Source organism: Polyodon spathula, chromosome 20 (genome assembly GCF_017654505.1).
Source record: "Polyodon spathula isolate WHYD16114869_AA chromosome 20, ASM1765450v1, whole genome shotgun sequence".
NCBI classification, from domain to species: domain Eukaryota; kingdom Metazoa; phylum Chordata; class Actinopteri; order Acipenseriformes; family Polyodontidae; genus Polyodon; species Polyodon spathula.
The window spans coordinates 12567616-12584250 of NC_054553.1; the positions used below are offsets into that span (position 1 = coordinate 12567616).

Here is a 16635-nt window from a genome sequence, read left to right on the forward strand (position 1 = left end):
AGCAGTGGGGATAGATGGGATACCAGGACGAAAAGTAATGATTTGAGGTGTTTACTGTGCTGTACCAGTGGGAATTCCCAGCATCTGGCAGAAAAACATTTTTTGATTTTCCATTTGCAATTGTTCTACCATGAATAACATGGAAAACTGCTCAAAAACATGTACTAAGAGCAAGCAGTAAACCAAGTCATAGCCATTATGATGGCGAGGGGGAGAGATTACCATGCTGTTTAGATGCTTAAGTTCAGTTTATCAATTCAGAGCAAACTGATTTATTGCATTCTTTAGGGTTTCCCAGGGGAAGCTGGTCCACCTGGTCCAACTGTATATTATAACGGAGACGGAGCTTCTGTAAAAGGTACATATCAACAACCAGGATGGGATGAGACTCCCATTGCGGAGATCAGGTTATTTTAATACTTAAAGTCAGAGTCTGTATATGAGCTAGCTTTTAATATTACACAAACAATATAATGTGGCAGTAAGGTCGTTTTTGTTCTATATGAGCTACTTCCCTCAGTGCAGCTTAGAAGAGCTATTGGTACTACTAACAAAGTACTAAGAGAAGTAGTTTATACAGAATACTGCCCCTAGTGGTTCAAGGTCTGCTATGTGGGTACAAAAAGAATCTGGCCAATGTACCTTTCAAACCTAGTCTAAAAGAAGTAGAGTAAGACAAATTACAAACATGTTTTGAAAAATGTTTTTAAACTTGTATATATTTAGATTGGGAATTGTTATACGTTGTTAAAGCTACATTTGTATTGCGAGACAAATCCTTGACTAGAATGTTTCAAGTGGAAGAGTTCTAAACAGTTATTTCATAGGCAGTGCATGCACTTGTTTTCTTACTGTCCACGCTATATTTTAATTTCAACATTTGCTTGTTGATTAAAAGTGAATCCATTTGTTTGAATTTCACTTTGGATTGACACTTTTGGTACCTCAGTAGCAGAGAATGCATCTTAAGTGAGTGTTGATCCCCTTCAGCGTTTCTGTACGCTGGTCAGGTGAGATTTGAACTGTGCAGTGTTTAAAAGGTCTCTTCTCCCTGTTCTAATTGCTTCTGTTTGTTGTTCCTCCAAAGGCCCTCCAGGAGATCCAGGCCCGGACGGGGCTCCAGGAATCCGAGGTGATCCAGGGTTCGATGGGCTGCCAGGACAGCCAGGCCTCCCAGGGCTCCCAGCCACTCCAGGTAGCACAAAGCCATGTCGTACTTGCATACTAACACACAGACTTGTCATTCATACATACTCAAAGAAACTTACTAACTTAGTAATGCCAAAAAGAACAAGGATACTGTTTTAATAAGATCAGCTGAAATATGCTACAATGAACAAGATAGCTTTCGAGACCGTAAACGAGAAGTATACATTGAAGGCAAAGGTATTTAATCTGTTTTGAGAAGAGACTTTTGTAATCTTGAAAGCTTGCATGTATGTACTAGCTGATTTAAAAATGATGTTGAGTGTGAGTGTTGATCCGTTTAAAAACTAGAAATAAATAATAGAAGTCCTTGTGTTTGTTTTGATTTAACACACGATGCATTTGTTCCGCAGGTCCACCAGGCACCCCAGGTTTCCCTGGAGTCTCGGGAGCCAAGGGAGAAAGAGGGGACCCCGGGAGACCTGCCTTAGGAACGCCTGGTTCCCCTGGGAGACCGGGATACCCAGGACCCCCGGGCCCACCTGGACTCCCTGGACCCAGCCGTAAGTCACTGTGGGGGGTAGAAATGTGCCTTAGACCCCTACACCACACTGACTGTCTCGAATACAACCTTCCAGTTATAACAGTGCAGTAATCAAGACTTTTTAAATGGTTATCTCCTTCAGTTGAGCTATGTAAGAGACATTCAATATGACATTAAATTTAACTTGAGAGTAAAAGGAACATATGAAAAGGTTATATGTAGAGCGAGTGTGTGAATGTTAGTGAGTGTTAGAGGTAGTGTCTGTAGAGGTAGCATATTCAGAAATTGAGAAATATTTAAAACATTTTAACATCTTGTCTTCAGAGTGTGGATAAACACACTGCTAGGATTTTAGTAACTTCAGGCTGTGTTTGTGTTGAGTAGCTAACTCATGGTTGCGGAGAGAGGGAGATCTTTGTTTTTGACCTGCTTGCGATTCATGAATTGTGAACCTCGGGTGGAAGCTGTGCACACGTTTTGAAAGTTTTCTTTTTATTAGTGCCGACTGTATCAATAGAACATCAATCTAATTCTACCCCGTAATGTCATACAGAAGAATTTAAAAGGACGCTTTCTTCTTGCCTTTCTTTTCTATCAAGTCAACTCTTCAGAGTGCCAGGTGGTCTCCGTTGGCCCAGACGGTGGCATTGTCAAAGGTATCCGGCAGAGCTGAAATATTGCAGTCACCCTTGTAATATTCAAACCAACCAAGACTAACCAAACATCATGCTTTATATGAGTCTAAAACAAGAAGTTATGCAGTGTCATTCGTTCATTGTATTACAGTAACTGTTGATCCATAGCACTTCCCTTCTTGGACTCTGAATAAAGCATGAGACGTATTTTGTCATTCCGAAATGCCAAAAAAGGAATACGTCCACCAGCAAATCGCTACGCAGTTTAGATTTGTTAATCTGCTGTGCGTTGCAACTTGGCTAATACATACTGACCAGTGCATTGACCAGAGCTCCTAAAATCCATGAAGGGGGGAAATGTAGGGAAGATTCATTACAAAGCTGCTGCAACACATTTTTGTTTGTCATTAAGCAGTTCTAGGTAAAGATGGTTCTTGCAGTGCTTCTTTGCTCCAGTAGGTGGCAAAACTCCCTCGAACTGTGCTAGGTGACTGTAGGCAAGGAGGAGGAAAGGCATCTCTCCCTCGAGCTGTGCTAGGTGACTGTAGTCGAGGTTGGGCTTCTCTCCCTCGAGCTGCGCAAGGTGACTGACTAGACAAGGAGGAGGAAGAGGAAGAATACATGTCAGAGCTCTGGGAAAAGAAAGACAACCTTGATAATTACGCAGAGCTTGCCACTTGTACATGGCTGTAACGCCCTGGCTGGGTCCTGACTTAATACCATCTCCATCTTCCAGGTCCAGGACAGCAGGCCCAGATTAGTGTGGGAGACATGGGACAGCCAGGATTGCCTGGAGGTCGAGGGCCTCCTGGGAGCCCAGGGCCAAGCGGGCTCCAAGGTAACAGGACCTTCCCCATTAGAACATTAGAGAGTGCTGACTGCAGCTTCACAATCCTAGCCTGCATTATTAATGGCTGCATTATCACTGTTACCATTTGTCCTTGAGCTGGGGATTCTACTTGCTTGTTCAATTATTTTTAAGCCTTAAAAGGAAGGTATGACAATTGCTGAAGTACCATGCAGTTGCTTTAGAGCTAAACCTAAAGGTTGCTGTTGGTCTTCCATAGTGAGTCTGGGACCAAGCAGTGAGTACAGGAAGTGAGAGTGGGGTTCCAGGAAACAGCACCCTGTGTCTATACATTGTGTTAATATGTATAAAACTATGTCCTTTGCTAATTGCATTGTGCAGGTTTTGTGACAAACCTGCAATATGTTTTTTTTTTACATGTGAAATTACATCAGGTATGGACTGCTGGTAGTGACACATCTCTGTATATTTTCAGTGTTTACTCAGTGTAAATCTCCTCATACAGTAGTGTGCACATTTATTAGAACACCGCATTGCTTCTGTGGTTTTGATTTTTTTGTGCAGATGAAATCAAACCAATGTAACTAAAAATTGTCAAAATAGGCAAGTCAGCAATTGTCTAATTTAATTGTTTAATAGGCCACACATGCAATTCATTTAAAATATAAAGAAAAATAGGCAACACATAGCCACAAATGGTAAAATGCATCAGACTTTTTAGAAGTTGTTTTAAGATCCCTAATTAAAGCACAAAGTGGTCTAACATTTTCATACATGAGTGCCTGTTGTGTTTATATCTCTGATTAATTACCAGAAATTGAAATTCACACCCTGAGGTTTTTATGCAGGTGTGTATATAAAGGATATAAATGACACATCTTGAGGTGTTGTACTACATTTGCACACTACTGTATATTTTTGGAGAGGAATAGGGTGTCAGGGAGGGAATATGTCTGTATGTGTGGCAGCCCTCCTTGGAAAAGTTTAGGAACCCCTGGCTTAAGCAATCTCACATTTGTTTCCTTGTTTATTTTACTTATAAAACAATAGTGGATTACAGACTGGAGGAACCACCTTGAGAACTGAGCCCATGAGCGCTGTTTCTATATTCTTGGCAGAGTATGCAATATGTTAAATACTACACTAAAACCCCTTGACTTTTTGTAGGAGATCCAGGTTACTGTCTCTGCCAAGGAAGAGGGGATAACGATTTCAACTTCCAGGGCAGACCTGGGCCCCAGGGCCTACCCGGTTCACCTGGCTTTCCCGGAGTGAAGGGAATTGCTGGAGACAGAGGATCGGAAGGTCTGGCCGGACCAGCAGGCCCTCCAGTAAGTTACAGGTGGAATGAAGAGGAGGACAGACCTCTCTCCTGAAGCCGCAGCCTTAGGGTGGTGCTGGGAGAATCAACATATTCAGTCATACTGGTTCATATAACAGAATTTTGACAGAAAATACTAAGCAAAGGAAATCGATGGATAAATGATGTCTGAAAGAAAAACCGAAACAAAAACCAAAAAAAAAAATTATACAGTTAGCACTCGGATATCCGTTACCCAGATGCACGTCAGTAATGTTTTACCGCCCTTGTATTAAGAATAGAATCAATCCCCATTTTTTTTGAACAATGAAAACAAAAATGCTGCTAATAACAATAATCAGTAAACAGTAATTATCAAATAAATATCAAACAAAATCAAAACATGTGCCATATTGAAATGTTCGATACAACAAAACCTGGGGTTGCCTTCGCAACCACTGCACATTTTTCTTGTGTCTTTTGCTTTCATTTTTGTAGCAGGCCCTGCCCTTTTTTTGTGGTCTCTGCTTCCCTATGTTGGAGGATTCGTCACAAATCGTGTAGACAGCTACTTTGCACAGGCATTGTGATGGATCTGGCTCCCGCAGACACCTGCTTCATTGTCTTGTACCCGTTGCTGTGTTTTTTGATAGTATTTCATCACGTCACTGCCATTTCAAACCAAACAGCTTCCCATTTGCAGCTGGCTTACCTGAAAAGTAGCTGCATGCTCTTTTGTTTGTACTGTTCTTGGCTCCACATCCTTTTCATCGTCATTGCTGAGTGATAAGTCAGCATCACTGTCGCTGGTATCGACATCCTCCGAACCAACTTCACTGCCGTTGCTCATTACAGAAAGACCACGTACGTTGCCTTGCTTAGCTTCTGCCAAAAACTATAGAAACTACAACTAAACAAGTAAAACTAATAAGAAAGCAAAAAAAAATAATTTAAAACACTATATATACCAAGCATCAAAATAAAGTTATCACTATTATAACACACTTATTTTCGAAAAAAGAGGTACATCAATGATGGACATTGACAAATTGTTTTTGGTTTCTTTTTAATCACTCGATTGTTCATTCTTGACCACGACACGCTTGAGTGACTGAAGCATATGGATACTGGATATGAAGTGATTTCAGCTGTTGAATTGCAAGCGTGAATAAAAGCAATAAAGAAAATCATAGAAAAAAATACCATCTGCCCCGTCTGTCAAGAGAGTAGCGCCTTCGTGCAATCGGCATGTGGGAGGCCGGATGGGGCAGCGTACTGTGGCTCCCCCGTCTTGGGTGCTCACAACCAGCAATTTCAAACCTGGCAAGACAGTATAAATAGACATGCTCTGGCAATGACAGGCCATGAACTGGGAGACCAAGTGTAACAACACATGCCCAAGATTGACAGATCATTTTGCAGCATCTTCGTGATGTCAGTTGTTAATCGGCACAATAAAAAGTCACTGCACCTGCTCTAAAACAGTTTGTTTGATCACATCTAGTGAATTTTATCCAAATATAAGTGCTAAGTTTCTTTTGATGCTCTGTGTATATATACTTATAAAAGTTGAATGGCTTACCGCAATATATCTGTCTTCTAAACGCCCACTGACAGATTGGAATCACTACATGCCTTGCAATTGGATACAAATGTCACCTGACCCTCCCCTGACTTCCATTGCACATTCCACAGTATTAGCACTGGCTTATAGAATGAAACCTGAAACGCTAGACTGAGAAACCAATCATAGAATAGAATGGCAAACTTGACGTATGCAGGTACGGCATGGTACTGTACGTGGGTTTTCATTTGGCTTACATGTGTACGTCATGGTGTTGAAATGGTTAATGTACTTACCCGTCACACACAATTTCTGACTCCCCAGTTTTCTGATACAAAGCCCACTCTTCAATGTTACAATGTACTTTATCCGTCACAGCCCGCGTTTTCTTTTTCTTGCATGCCAAATCAGTCTGTACAGCAAAAACAAAACGAACGATACAAGCTACGGTAATGTAAAACAGTTAATCATTAAACCTTTTTAGATACTGTGATTCGTTTATTTAATTTTTTTTAAATCTCTGATCTTCAGTTGCTTTTGCGCATTTTCATTTGCAAGTGAACTGTAGCATTAGGGCCTTGTGTTGTATTGCATCATAATACCGAACTTGCTGTCATACAGGGCGTTGCAGGGGAACGCGGCTACAACGGACTCAAGGGACAGAAGGGAGACCCGTACGTTCCAGTTAGCAGAGGCCCTCCGGGAGATCCAGGGGTACCTGGACTCAGAGGCCTCTCAGGCGAGCGGGGGAGACCAGGCCGAGATGGGCTCCCAGGCTTTCCAGGCCGACCGGGCCCACCAGTGAGTACCTGTCCTAGGCACCGGTCTGTAATCGTGAAGAACATCCAAATTGGGATCAGTGTTAATTTTTAAATTCAGGGTTTTTTATAGGACCAAGGTACAAGTTGTTTCTAGATGTTCTCTTTGATTTGTGAAATATCAGATTTTAGTATACTTTCAGCCACTGTAAAAAGCGTCTATTCCACACAAGAACAGCAAAGGTACTGGCAAATAAAATTGAATCAAAAACGTCTGGCAGAATTTGTCTGGTCTGTACCGCTGCTATACCATTTCAAAATACAAAGCCCATTGGTACTAAAAACTGTTAGGGTAGAATCCCAGAGGTACAAACACCAAACTTACAAATTGACCAGTCTACCGAACACCCCACTTTCAACCGGAAGCATGCAATCACTCAACTATGCGTGTAATGCAACCAGATACTATAGGCTGTCCTGTAAGTGGTGTGCTGGTCATGGAGAAGACACAATTACTGTACCAACAAATATAGACAGAAAAGTGAGGCAGATTTTAAAGCAAGTATGGGCAGTTTTACCAGCAACATTTTAGTTTTGAACAAAAAGCACAGGTTGGTTGGTTGTTTTTTTTCTTTTTCCAAGCCAAAGGCTGAATGAATGCTGCATCAATGCTTTTTGTTTAAAAATAAGCACTATGTTAAACCACCTTTTCTTGGGCGTTTAAATCTGTGTTTTTGCTGCAGTTATGATTACAATGGTAACTTAAATGTAGCCTTTTTCCAATTATAGTACTGTTTTTAAAGACCTTTAGAACCACAGCAATGTAAGTGCTGCATTACTGTGCTGTATCCTTGTATTATTCTCCAGACTGAGGGTCTAGATAGCAGGTGAACACATTTTTTAAAACAATTGAAAACTTTCAGAGTTACAGACATTTCAGACTTGCGAACAGCCTCCATTCCCAAGGTGTTTGTAACTCTGAGGTTCTACTGTATATTTGTTAAATACTACAGCGGTACACTGTAGCATACAGGCATTACAGACACAGCAGAATTACACGGGGGAGTGAATAACAGTGTTATGAAGGGCTGTTCTATGTGATTTTAACCTGTCTTTTTGCAGGGAGACACTAGCCCAGGTCTCATCGGAGACAAAGGCCTCCCAGGATTCCCTGGTGCTAATGGGCGCCCTGGGGAGCGAGGCCCTGCTGGGATTGGTTTCCCTGGTCCGGCAGGGATCCGTGGTGAGCCAGGTGAAGAGGGTGTGAACGGCATTCCAGGCCTGCCTGGCCAGCCCGGACCCCCAGGTACGTGTCCCTACAGTCTGGCCAGAAGGCGGCCTCCAAAACCACAGTGCAGTCGGAAATCTGCAGGGCTGGACTTTGTCCTCCATGGTTCAGTAGCAGGCATTCTTTGCAGAACTCTTGGCTGGAAAGATGCAGTGGGCTTGGTCGTGGGTTCAGAGGGCTGTTTTCCTGAGCCTGAGATTGCTGCAATTGTAGAACATAATTGGACAAAATGAGAAATTTGTATCGGAATCAACATTTTAACTATGCTGTTTTATTTTAAAATTAAACTCCAGCAGTAAAACATGCCATGAAAGGAAGTATTCGGAAGGTGTGTCTGTGTTGTATTAATTCACTGCCACGATGATACTGGGAATCTTTATGCAGCTACTAACTTTAAAAAAAAATGCTTTTTGTCCTTTTTTTCTGGCTTGCTTATCTGATATCCTATCACAAGCACCACAGAAACCCTTTATTGTTGTTGTTTCACTGACTATATTGGAAAATGAATTTATTGTACTAAGCTAACACCTTTTTTATGTTCAAGCAATTAATGTACATTTAATTTTATTCCAAGTGGCTTATGCTTTTTAACCACGTTCTTTTGTCATGGTCTGCTCCCAAGTTTTTCTTTTTTTCCTCTCAATGGCTTTGTGCTGACTTTTCTTATTTTTTTCAACCTCCTTGCATGTTTGTTTGGGCAGGTGACTGTTGCTGTGGTGGAGAGGTTGGTAATGGACTCTTAGACACAGAGGGAGGTGAGATGTCAGGTTGCCATAGCGATGATGACAGGGATAATAACTTCCCTTGCACCATTGTTGACACATTCGTAGCACACAGCTGGCATGAACTGGAGAAACACATTAGTATTACTCTGAGGGGTATTTTAGTAGGATAGGGTATCCTCCCAGTCAACCATGGCTTTGGGCATGCTCAGTTCAGGGTTAAAATATTCTAATTAGCTAGTAAGCTATGGAAATTAACTGTACAGTGCAATGCTATTTCAATGGTATAAATACATTTGACCAATTATACATTTGTCAATGGTTGACGCCTTTTCAGGGCTCTCTGTAAAACTAAAATAAGCCATGACAGCCATCGTAGAAATCCAGAGTTAGGCAAGAGCTTGGTTCTGATTCATTTTCAAATAAAGCTGTTATCTTTTGCAAGGCGCAGTGCAGCTGCTGTTATGAGGTTGGCTGTGTAAGGCAATGGCAGCAGATACCAAAAAGCATTATTAGTTACACTTACTGAATTATACTTCATTTACTATAGTACTGTTTTACAATCGAGAAATATTTCTGTAGTCAATTAACTGAAGAGTACTTAAACACATTTAAACAACTATACAAAATGGATTCAAGTCCTTTCAGAATTTCAGTCTTATTTCAGTTTGATTTTTTCCCCTCATGTCTTTTTAGTTTTGTTTTCTGAGCATGCCCAGAAGATCTGGTTAGTTGATGCTGTACACATGGCATAAAGGTTTTATTATGGGTTTCCATGCCCATCTTATAAATGAACTTGGTGCAGTTGATGTCCATGCAGACCTGGGGATTCCCTTGATGTCCGAGTTACACTGTGCCAAAAAAACAAAAAAAACATACAAAAAACAATCCAGGTCTGTCAGTTATTGTTGAGTCTGATTGAAATGTGGACTGAACAGCAAGTAAGATCATAAGAACCTTGTGTTAGGATTATGCTAATTAAATTGATACATTTTCAATGTGATGGGTAGGCGTTTGCAGAGCTTGTCAGTTGTCCTGTGATGCAGTGTTGAACGAGGGGACCATCATTTCCAAACCCTGTCATTTTCTTATTTCACGGGTGTTGTTGAAAGGCAGTCAGGGTCCTGATGTAGCTCTGCATGTTTGTAGGTATCACCTTGCCTTGTAAGATTCCCGGAACCGAGGGTGCAGCCGGACTGCCTGGACTCCCAGGAACGCCAGGTAATTCTAATTGGTCATTCAGCAGACACTTTTATCCAAAGTGATTTACAGAGACTAGGGGTTGAGCTATACATCAACAACTGCTGCCACAGAGTCACTTACAGTAGGACCTCTGTTTTACACCTCGCCCAATAGACTGAGCACAAGGAAGTGTTGAGGGACAGTGCTGGTCCAGACTAATTGTGGGGTGGGGGGTGCAGTTTGAATTTAGAACCCATCAATGAATGGTGAGTTTACAATCAATCATATGTTGATAATGGTAATTTTTTACATCATCCAAACAGTGATCTTACATATATGTTTTGCGGGTTGTTCAATGACTGTCATGGGTCTGTGGGTTTTAATGTTCATTTGCAGCTCTGACCCATGAAATGCAGGTCACTGGGATGGTCTAGGTACACAACCTTGATCTCTAGACCAGGTCTTTAAAACAGCTAGGAGTTTATACAGCGATTTAACTCTTTCAGCAATAAGTAACTTTACATAATGGCTACCCCAGGGTAACTAATCAAATGGACAAATACATTAAGTTGGCCATCGATATAAATATAGATGTATAGGATTAGTTTACTGGTCTGCTGTTTTGAGTGGAGTTATCTTCACTATGCTCCAAGCGTGCTCTGCAGTTTTGTGCTAGGTCTTTCCTAGACCTCTGTACAGGTCGGAAATGTTATGTTATTTTTGTTTCTTTTTGTGATAGTAGTATAAACTACACCCCCCTATTTAGAGCAGTTGATTTGGGTTTTGATCAATATTTCTTTATTTTCCAAACCTTGCATTACAATTTGTCACTATGATATATATATATAATATATATCTATATATATATATATATATATATATATATATATATATATATATATATATATATATAATGTATAAAGTTGTTAAGTTAAAACATTTCAACTGTACAGTGCAAGTTGCAAGTTCAGTAAGATTGAGACATGATCCTAAGAGGGGTTGCACAGCACACACACACACACACACACGGCAGCAGATTGTCACTTTTTAAAGCCCTTCTATCCAGACACCTCAAAGCATAACACTACTGTTATTCAACTCACGCAGCTGCAAAGGCCAAGCAATAACAATGAAGACCGACACTTCATCTTCAAGATATACATGCTATGGCCAAACCTATTTAAGTATTTAAGTTCATTTCGAAGTATTGAAGGGATAAACAGAGTTTGAGTCCCTAATGCGGTGTGTTCATGCTTGTCTGTTTTGTGCAGGATTGAAAGGACAGCCAGGTTTGCCCGGCATGCCTGGATTGCCAGGGTTTGATGGGCAGAAAGGAGAGCGTGGTAGACCTGGATTTGGAGGGCAGCCAGGACCCTCAGGTACAGTGAAGCCACTTTCAGAAGCAGATAGACGTCTGTCTGTAACGTCAACCCCCTAATACTGAGGTTCAACTATAGCCCTTTTTCCATCCAACTTTTTACCACGCTAAAACGTATTCGCCCAACCAACAGTATGGAAAACTTTTTTATTCGACAAGTTTTTTTTTGTTCACTGCGACATCTGCATGGAAAACTGTAGTGAGCGTATGTCTGGTTCTAGCGCCCTTCCTTTGCCATTCAGGTGACCTCAAACTGTCTAATGTGCATGCTGTCGGCCCCAAGTGATCATGCATTATTAAATGAATGTGATGTTTCCTCTGCTCTTACGGGAAATATTAGCATAATGCTGCAATATTCCTTTTTTTAATTTGAATTACCTAGTAGATATTCTGTATTCACTAGCCATATAATGATGACAAAAGTCCCTTGATTTGTTTACATGTTTTAAGTTCAACTTTTCTACCCATGTTGGTATTTATTTAAGTTATTTTTGTTTACCAAAAAGGGGGTTGTTTGTACTATTTTATTTAAGAAAATGTTAAAGAAATAAACTTTTTCTAATAAGCTACGAACATGAGTGGACGAACATTTTTAGTAAATTTATTTATGGAGATACTTATTTTTTGTAACAAGTTTAGATCATTAGCTAATAAAGTGGTGGAGGCTATGTAATGTTCTCGTGCAGGAGTTGTTGCTTGAGTCTCTGTTGTAATGTTCTCGTGCAGGAGTTGTTGCTTGAGTCTCTGTTGTAATGAATCCCTGTGAAAAATTGACTCATTAGAACGTACAGGCAGAGACATATGGAGACAAAACAATACAGATAATACCAGACACTGAAAACAAAATACAGGATCTAAAAAATACCAGTTGGTAGGACAAAAGTGTGTGGGAAGCTTCTCCCTGGGTGAGCTTGTGCATGGCGGAGACAGGGGGACTGATCAGGAAAACGAAACGGGTATCTGTTGCTCATGTCTGTCTGTCTGCAGGATTCACTGTCGCTCATGTCTGTCTGTCTGTCTGTCTGTCTGCAGGTTTCCCCGGACCGAGAGGTGACGAGGGCACCCCAGGTCTCCCGGGTATGGACGGCAGAGAAGGGGCTCCAGGAAAGAATGGCTCCCCAGGGCTGCGTGGACCGAAGGGGGCCCCTGGAGAGGTGTTGGGAGTGGAGCGAGGACCCCCTGGGTTTCCAGGCCTGTCTGCAGGGCCCGGAGACAAGGGGCTACCGGGAGACCCAGGGCTGCCAGGACAGAAAGGTAGGGAACCCAACTGGGCTCTGAAACTTGAACCAGGAGATTCTTACTGAGGAAGTTCAGCTGGCAGTCTTCTTGTAAAAATGTACATACAGACTGTGGCCTTGAGGTCTTCTTACCAACCAGGCCCGAAATTGAACTTCCTTGACAACGCAAATCATAGTTTTTAGTGTGGGGTTGTGAAGTCCAAAAACCCCCACAGAAAATAAGTAAAAACATGTAGTAAATTTGGCTAGAACCCCCCCCCCCCCCCCCCCAAGAGTATTTCTAAAGAATTCTAAATATAACTTTCTCTGTTTCACCTTATTATTATGTTTTGCATACATGCAGTATAAAGTGTTTTTCTACACTGCTCCTCAAGGGAGTTGTTCAAGTGGCTGAGTGTGTAACAGCACAGTATAGAAATCACGGTTGCTATGGTAATCTTCTGCTCCTTATTGCTTTTCCAGGGATTGATGGCCGACCTGGCATTTCCGGTGCCAAAGGCAAGCGTGGTCAGGATGGTTTCCCTGGCATCCCCGGTTTGCCTGGTCCCCCGGGGGCTGGGGGTTTGGATGGCATTCCCGGCTCTCTTGGACAAGCCGGGAGAGTAGGCTTCCCAGGAGCACCTGGTAAGTGACGTCAGGACCAACGCAACCCCATCCCGTTCGGTTGAGAAGCTGTGTATTCCATCCAGTCTTTCTTACAGTATTAGAGATCAAGTGGTATGGCCTTTGGCTTAACCCGTACAGTCTATTTATGCCCAGTTCTGTATGTAGCCTTTGATATCATTTAGCATTAAAAAAAAAAAAAATGGATTTTAAAACTTTATCATTCTTGATTCTTGACGCATCTAACTGCAAGTGACAGTTTTAAGTGTAGTAGTTCATTGTTACATATTGAGATTTTTAATGTGTGTGTGTGTGTGTGTGTGTTTTTCTTCACCATGCATCTGTCCCATCCCCATTCCCATCATCCTTCCATTTCTGGTGTCCTCTGTCTGGGTGTTGGGTTTCTACCTAGGCTGTGAAGGTGAGAGAGCTGTTGCAGTAGCATCAAAGCAAGTAGGCCTCTGCTTTTAATGCTACGAGCACTGGAATGACTGTAGATGTAACCTCCTAGAACCTAACACATGACCGATGTGCTGCTGTGAGCATGCTCTTCAGCAACCTGAGGAGGACGCCAAAGTTCACTCCTGTTCCTTTTTTTTTTTTAAACATGAAAAAATTTAGTAAAAAATTTGAAACCTAGCTCTCTTTCGGTTTTCTCCTTTTCTTCTGGAGGGCATGTCTCATTTTCACTTTCCTGTTTGCCACTTGTGTAGGTTAGCAGTAAAACTCTTGTCCGTGTTTATTACCCCCTTGTCGCGCTGCAGTTTGTGTGCTCATAGTGGCTACACCAGAGCCTTGTGGTTCTCCTGAGCCTGCTTTTGTGATTGCTTCAAAGCACGTTGGCGTCTAGAGCTATAGTTAGAGGCTCTGTTTGTGCGGCATAGACATTACATTCACAGTTCAGTTTTTTCAGCTGTCAGGTGGCACGTTCTGTCATCTGTCAAAGCCATGTGGAATAAGGACAACTATAAACCGCTAGAGCTGAAGCAACCCATTCAAAAGGGAGAACATCCTAAAGTGTGATTCTTCTTGTATTTGTATTTCAGATTAATTAAATTCTTCCTGTCACAACCCTCAAAAGGAAAATATGACCTCATGTCCTGAGTTCAGGTGGGGTGCTATTATATGTAACACAGGAAGTGAATGGGGAGAGGTAACCAAGCATGTCCATCCGACTTGCAGTGCTGAGGCAAGATACACAGGCTTCACCTTCACATAGAAACAAATGATATCAGATTATTCTGCTTATAAGAAGATATCTCTAAGCCTATCCAGCACCTTTTAATAGAAAATAGAATAATAATGACCAAAGTGAAACAAAAAAAAAAACTTGGCAGTTGATTTATGAACCTGTCTTGTGAAACGCCTTTATAGCTTAGATGTAGAGTTTGTTTGGGTGTTAAACTGTAGAAGAGCTGGAGCCAAAATGGAACCCAAGGACAGTTTGTGAGTTTTCAGGATGTAGCTTCCTAAACTCATCTCTTCAGTAAAACCTCACCATGTGGTGGTGGCAGTGTGTCTCTGATGATGACATCAGTGAACCTCACCTCACATGATGGTGGTTGTGTGTGTTTGATGACGAAGTCAGTAAACCTCGCCTCACGTGGTGGCTGTGTGTCTCTTCTGATGACGTCAGTAAACCTCACCTCGCATGGTGGTGGAGGCTGTGCCTCTTCTGATGACGTCAGTAAACCTCACCTCATGTGGTGGTGGAGGCTGTGTCTCTGATGATGAAGTCCATAAACCTCACCTCACGTGGTGGTGGAGGCTGTGTCTCTGATGATGAAGTCCATAAACCTCACCTCACGTGGTGGTGGAGGCTGTGTCTCTGATGATGAAGTCCATAAACCTCACCTCACGTGGTGGCTGTGTATCTCTGACAATGAAGTCAATAAACCTCTGTTTCATGATCATTCCCACGAGTCCCATCATACATGTCTGCAGTTTTGACATCATTGTTTTACATGTTTTCTAACATGCTACGAATCCAATAACCTTCCAACTAAACAACTGGATTTCTTTAGCACAGCGACAATGTTAAATGCTTTGAGAAGCATTAGCAATTCAAAGAGGTGAAACAAATCCACACTTTCATATGCCAAACTGCACTTTAACAAAATTCTCACATTAAAATAGCATATTAATTTACTGAAGTGTACAATAAAGTGATAATTCGGGTAATTTGTTACTTGTTGACAGTGATCTCCTCTTTCCATAATATTGCAAAATGAACATGCTCTAAAAACTGTACTTGGTTGTTAGTGCTCACTTAGTGCTCTCAACACAAGCAACAACCGAGCACACTTTAGTGAGCACTGACAAGCCGAGTTGTTTCGGTATAGGTCTAACATTCTGAATGTTCAAACCCAAGGAAGGGATATTGGTATCAAATCGAGCCAGAAGAGGCTTAAATCTTTATGTATACATGTCTGTCCCTGAAGCAAGGATATGTGTTTCAGAACAGCAGTATTACATTACATTTAGTAGACAAGTATGTGGCTTAGTTATGTAGGCAACTATAACACTGTTTTGGTATTACTAACTTCTGTTTGCTTATAAAATGATTGACTTGGTCAATGTAGTTTATAGTTTGTCGATAGGCAGACACAAGGTTATCTAAAAACATGTGGTTTGGGATCTTACAAAAACTACTACAGTATTAATACTACAGTAATATACAGGAGTGCGCAAACACCTGCAATAGTTTAGCAGCTTTACAGGTTATTGAATCCAAAATATACAGTCATTTAGTGCAATATATTTTTGTAAAAATAATTGTACTGCATTTTTACCGCAGCTGTACTCCTTTTATCCTGTAGTATGTTTTTGTAAGATGTATGAAGTAACGACCTTGCTTGATAATTTAGCCCTGTCTGTTTCCAGGCTTTCCAGGGCTCAAGGGCTCATCGGGGGACCCTGGCCCCCCAGGGCCCGCTGGTATGAAGGGCCTACCTGGGCTCCCGGGGGCCTCGGGACTACCGGGGCAGAAGGGGTTCCCTGGCGGACCCGGACCAGAAGGGAGAGAGGGTCGGCCAGGAGTAAATGGAAGAAATGGTAAAAAACTGACAATACCCTGCTACCTTTCAACCTGCTTACAAAGACCACATTGAACAATCATTTTAGATATAGTTAGACCGTGGAATGTGTCATAGACAGTTTATGTACTTTCCAAACAGTCAACTTGCTGAATTATATTTAAATGTAACTATTAAAACAAAGACCACCTTTATAGATAAACTGATAGTGTATATACATAGATTTTTCATGTTTGGGATTTTTATCAAGAATTTAAAAGAATATTATTTTTATAGTACTTATTTGGTACTTCGTACTTTTTTCTTGTAATTGAATAGTAAAGCGAAATGGAGTATTTATGATTTATACTGAGGATTTTGATTAGCAAATCTCCTTAAAAAATCTGAAAAACAAGTCAAATTTGCAACTGAGTGATATTTAATGATCTGAATCA

At 41.4% G+C, this 16635-nt stretch overlaps 1 protein-coding gene across 4 annotated transcripts in view; it reads left to right on the plus strand.

The window, feature by feature from the left end:
* LOC121295438 (collagen alpha-6(IV) chain-like) overlaps nt 1–16635 on the plus strand; it is a 109063-nt gene that overhangs the window by 75647 nt on the left and 16781 nt on the right. The window contains exons 18-32 of one of the 4 annotated variants that reach the window (XM_041220042.1): nt 289–358; nt 1088–1195; nt 1560–1709; nt 2290–2346; nt 3062–3163; nt 4301–4464; nt 6619–6798; nt 7878–8061; nt 8745–8798; nt 9915–9986; nt 11219–11326; nt 12358–12579; nt 13026–13187; nt 13579–13587; nt 16050–16220. In XM_041220042.1, coding sequence (XP_041075976.1) covers nt 289–358; nt 1088–1195; nt 1560–1709; nt 2290–2346; nt 3062–3163; nt 4301–4464; nt 6619–6798; nt 7878–8061; nt 8745–8798; nt 9915–9986; nt 11219–11326; nt 12358–12579; nt 13026–13187; nt 13579–13587; nt 16050–16220 — 1813 coding nt within the window. The remainder of the gene's footprint in view (nt 1–288; nt 359–1087; nt 1196–1559; nt 1710–2289; nt 2347–3061; nt 3164–4300; nt 4465–6618; nt 6799–7877; nt 8062–8744; nt 8799–9914; nt 9987–11218; nt 11327–12357; nt 12580–13025; nt 13188–13578; nt 13588–16049; nt 16221–16635) is intronic. The other 3 variants (XM_041220043.1, XM_041220045.1, XM_041220046.1) reach the window with 3 other exon arrangements.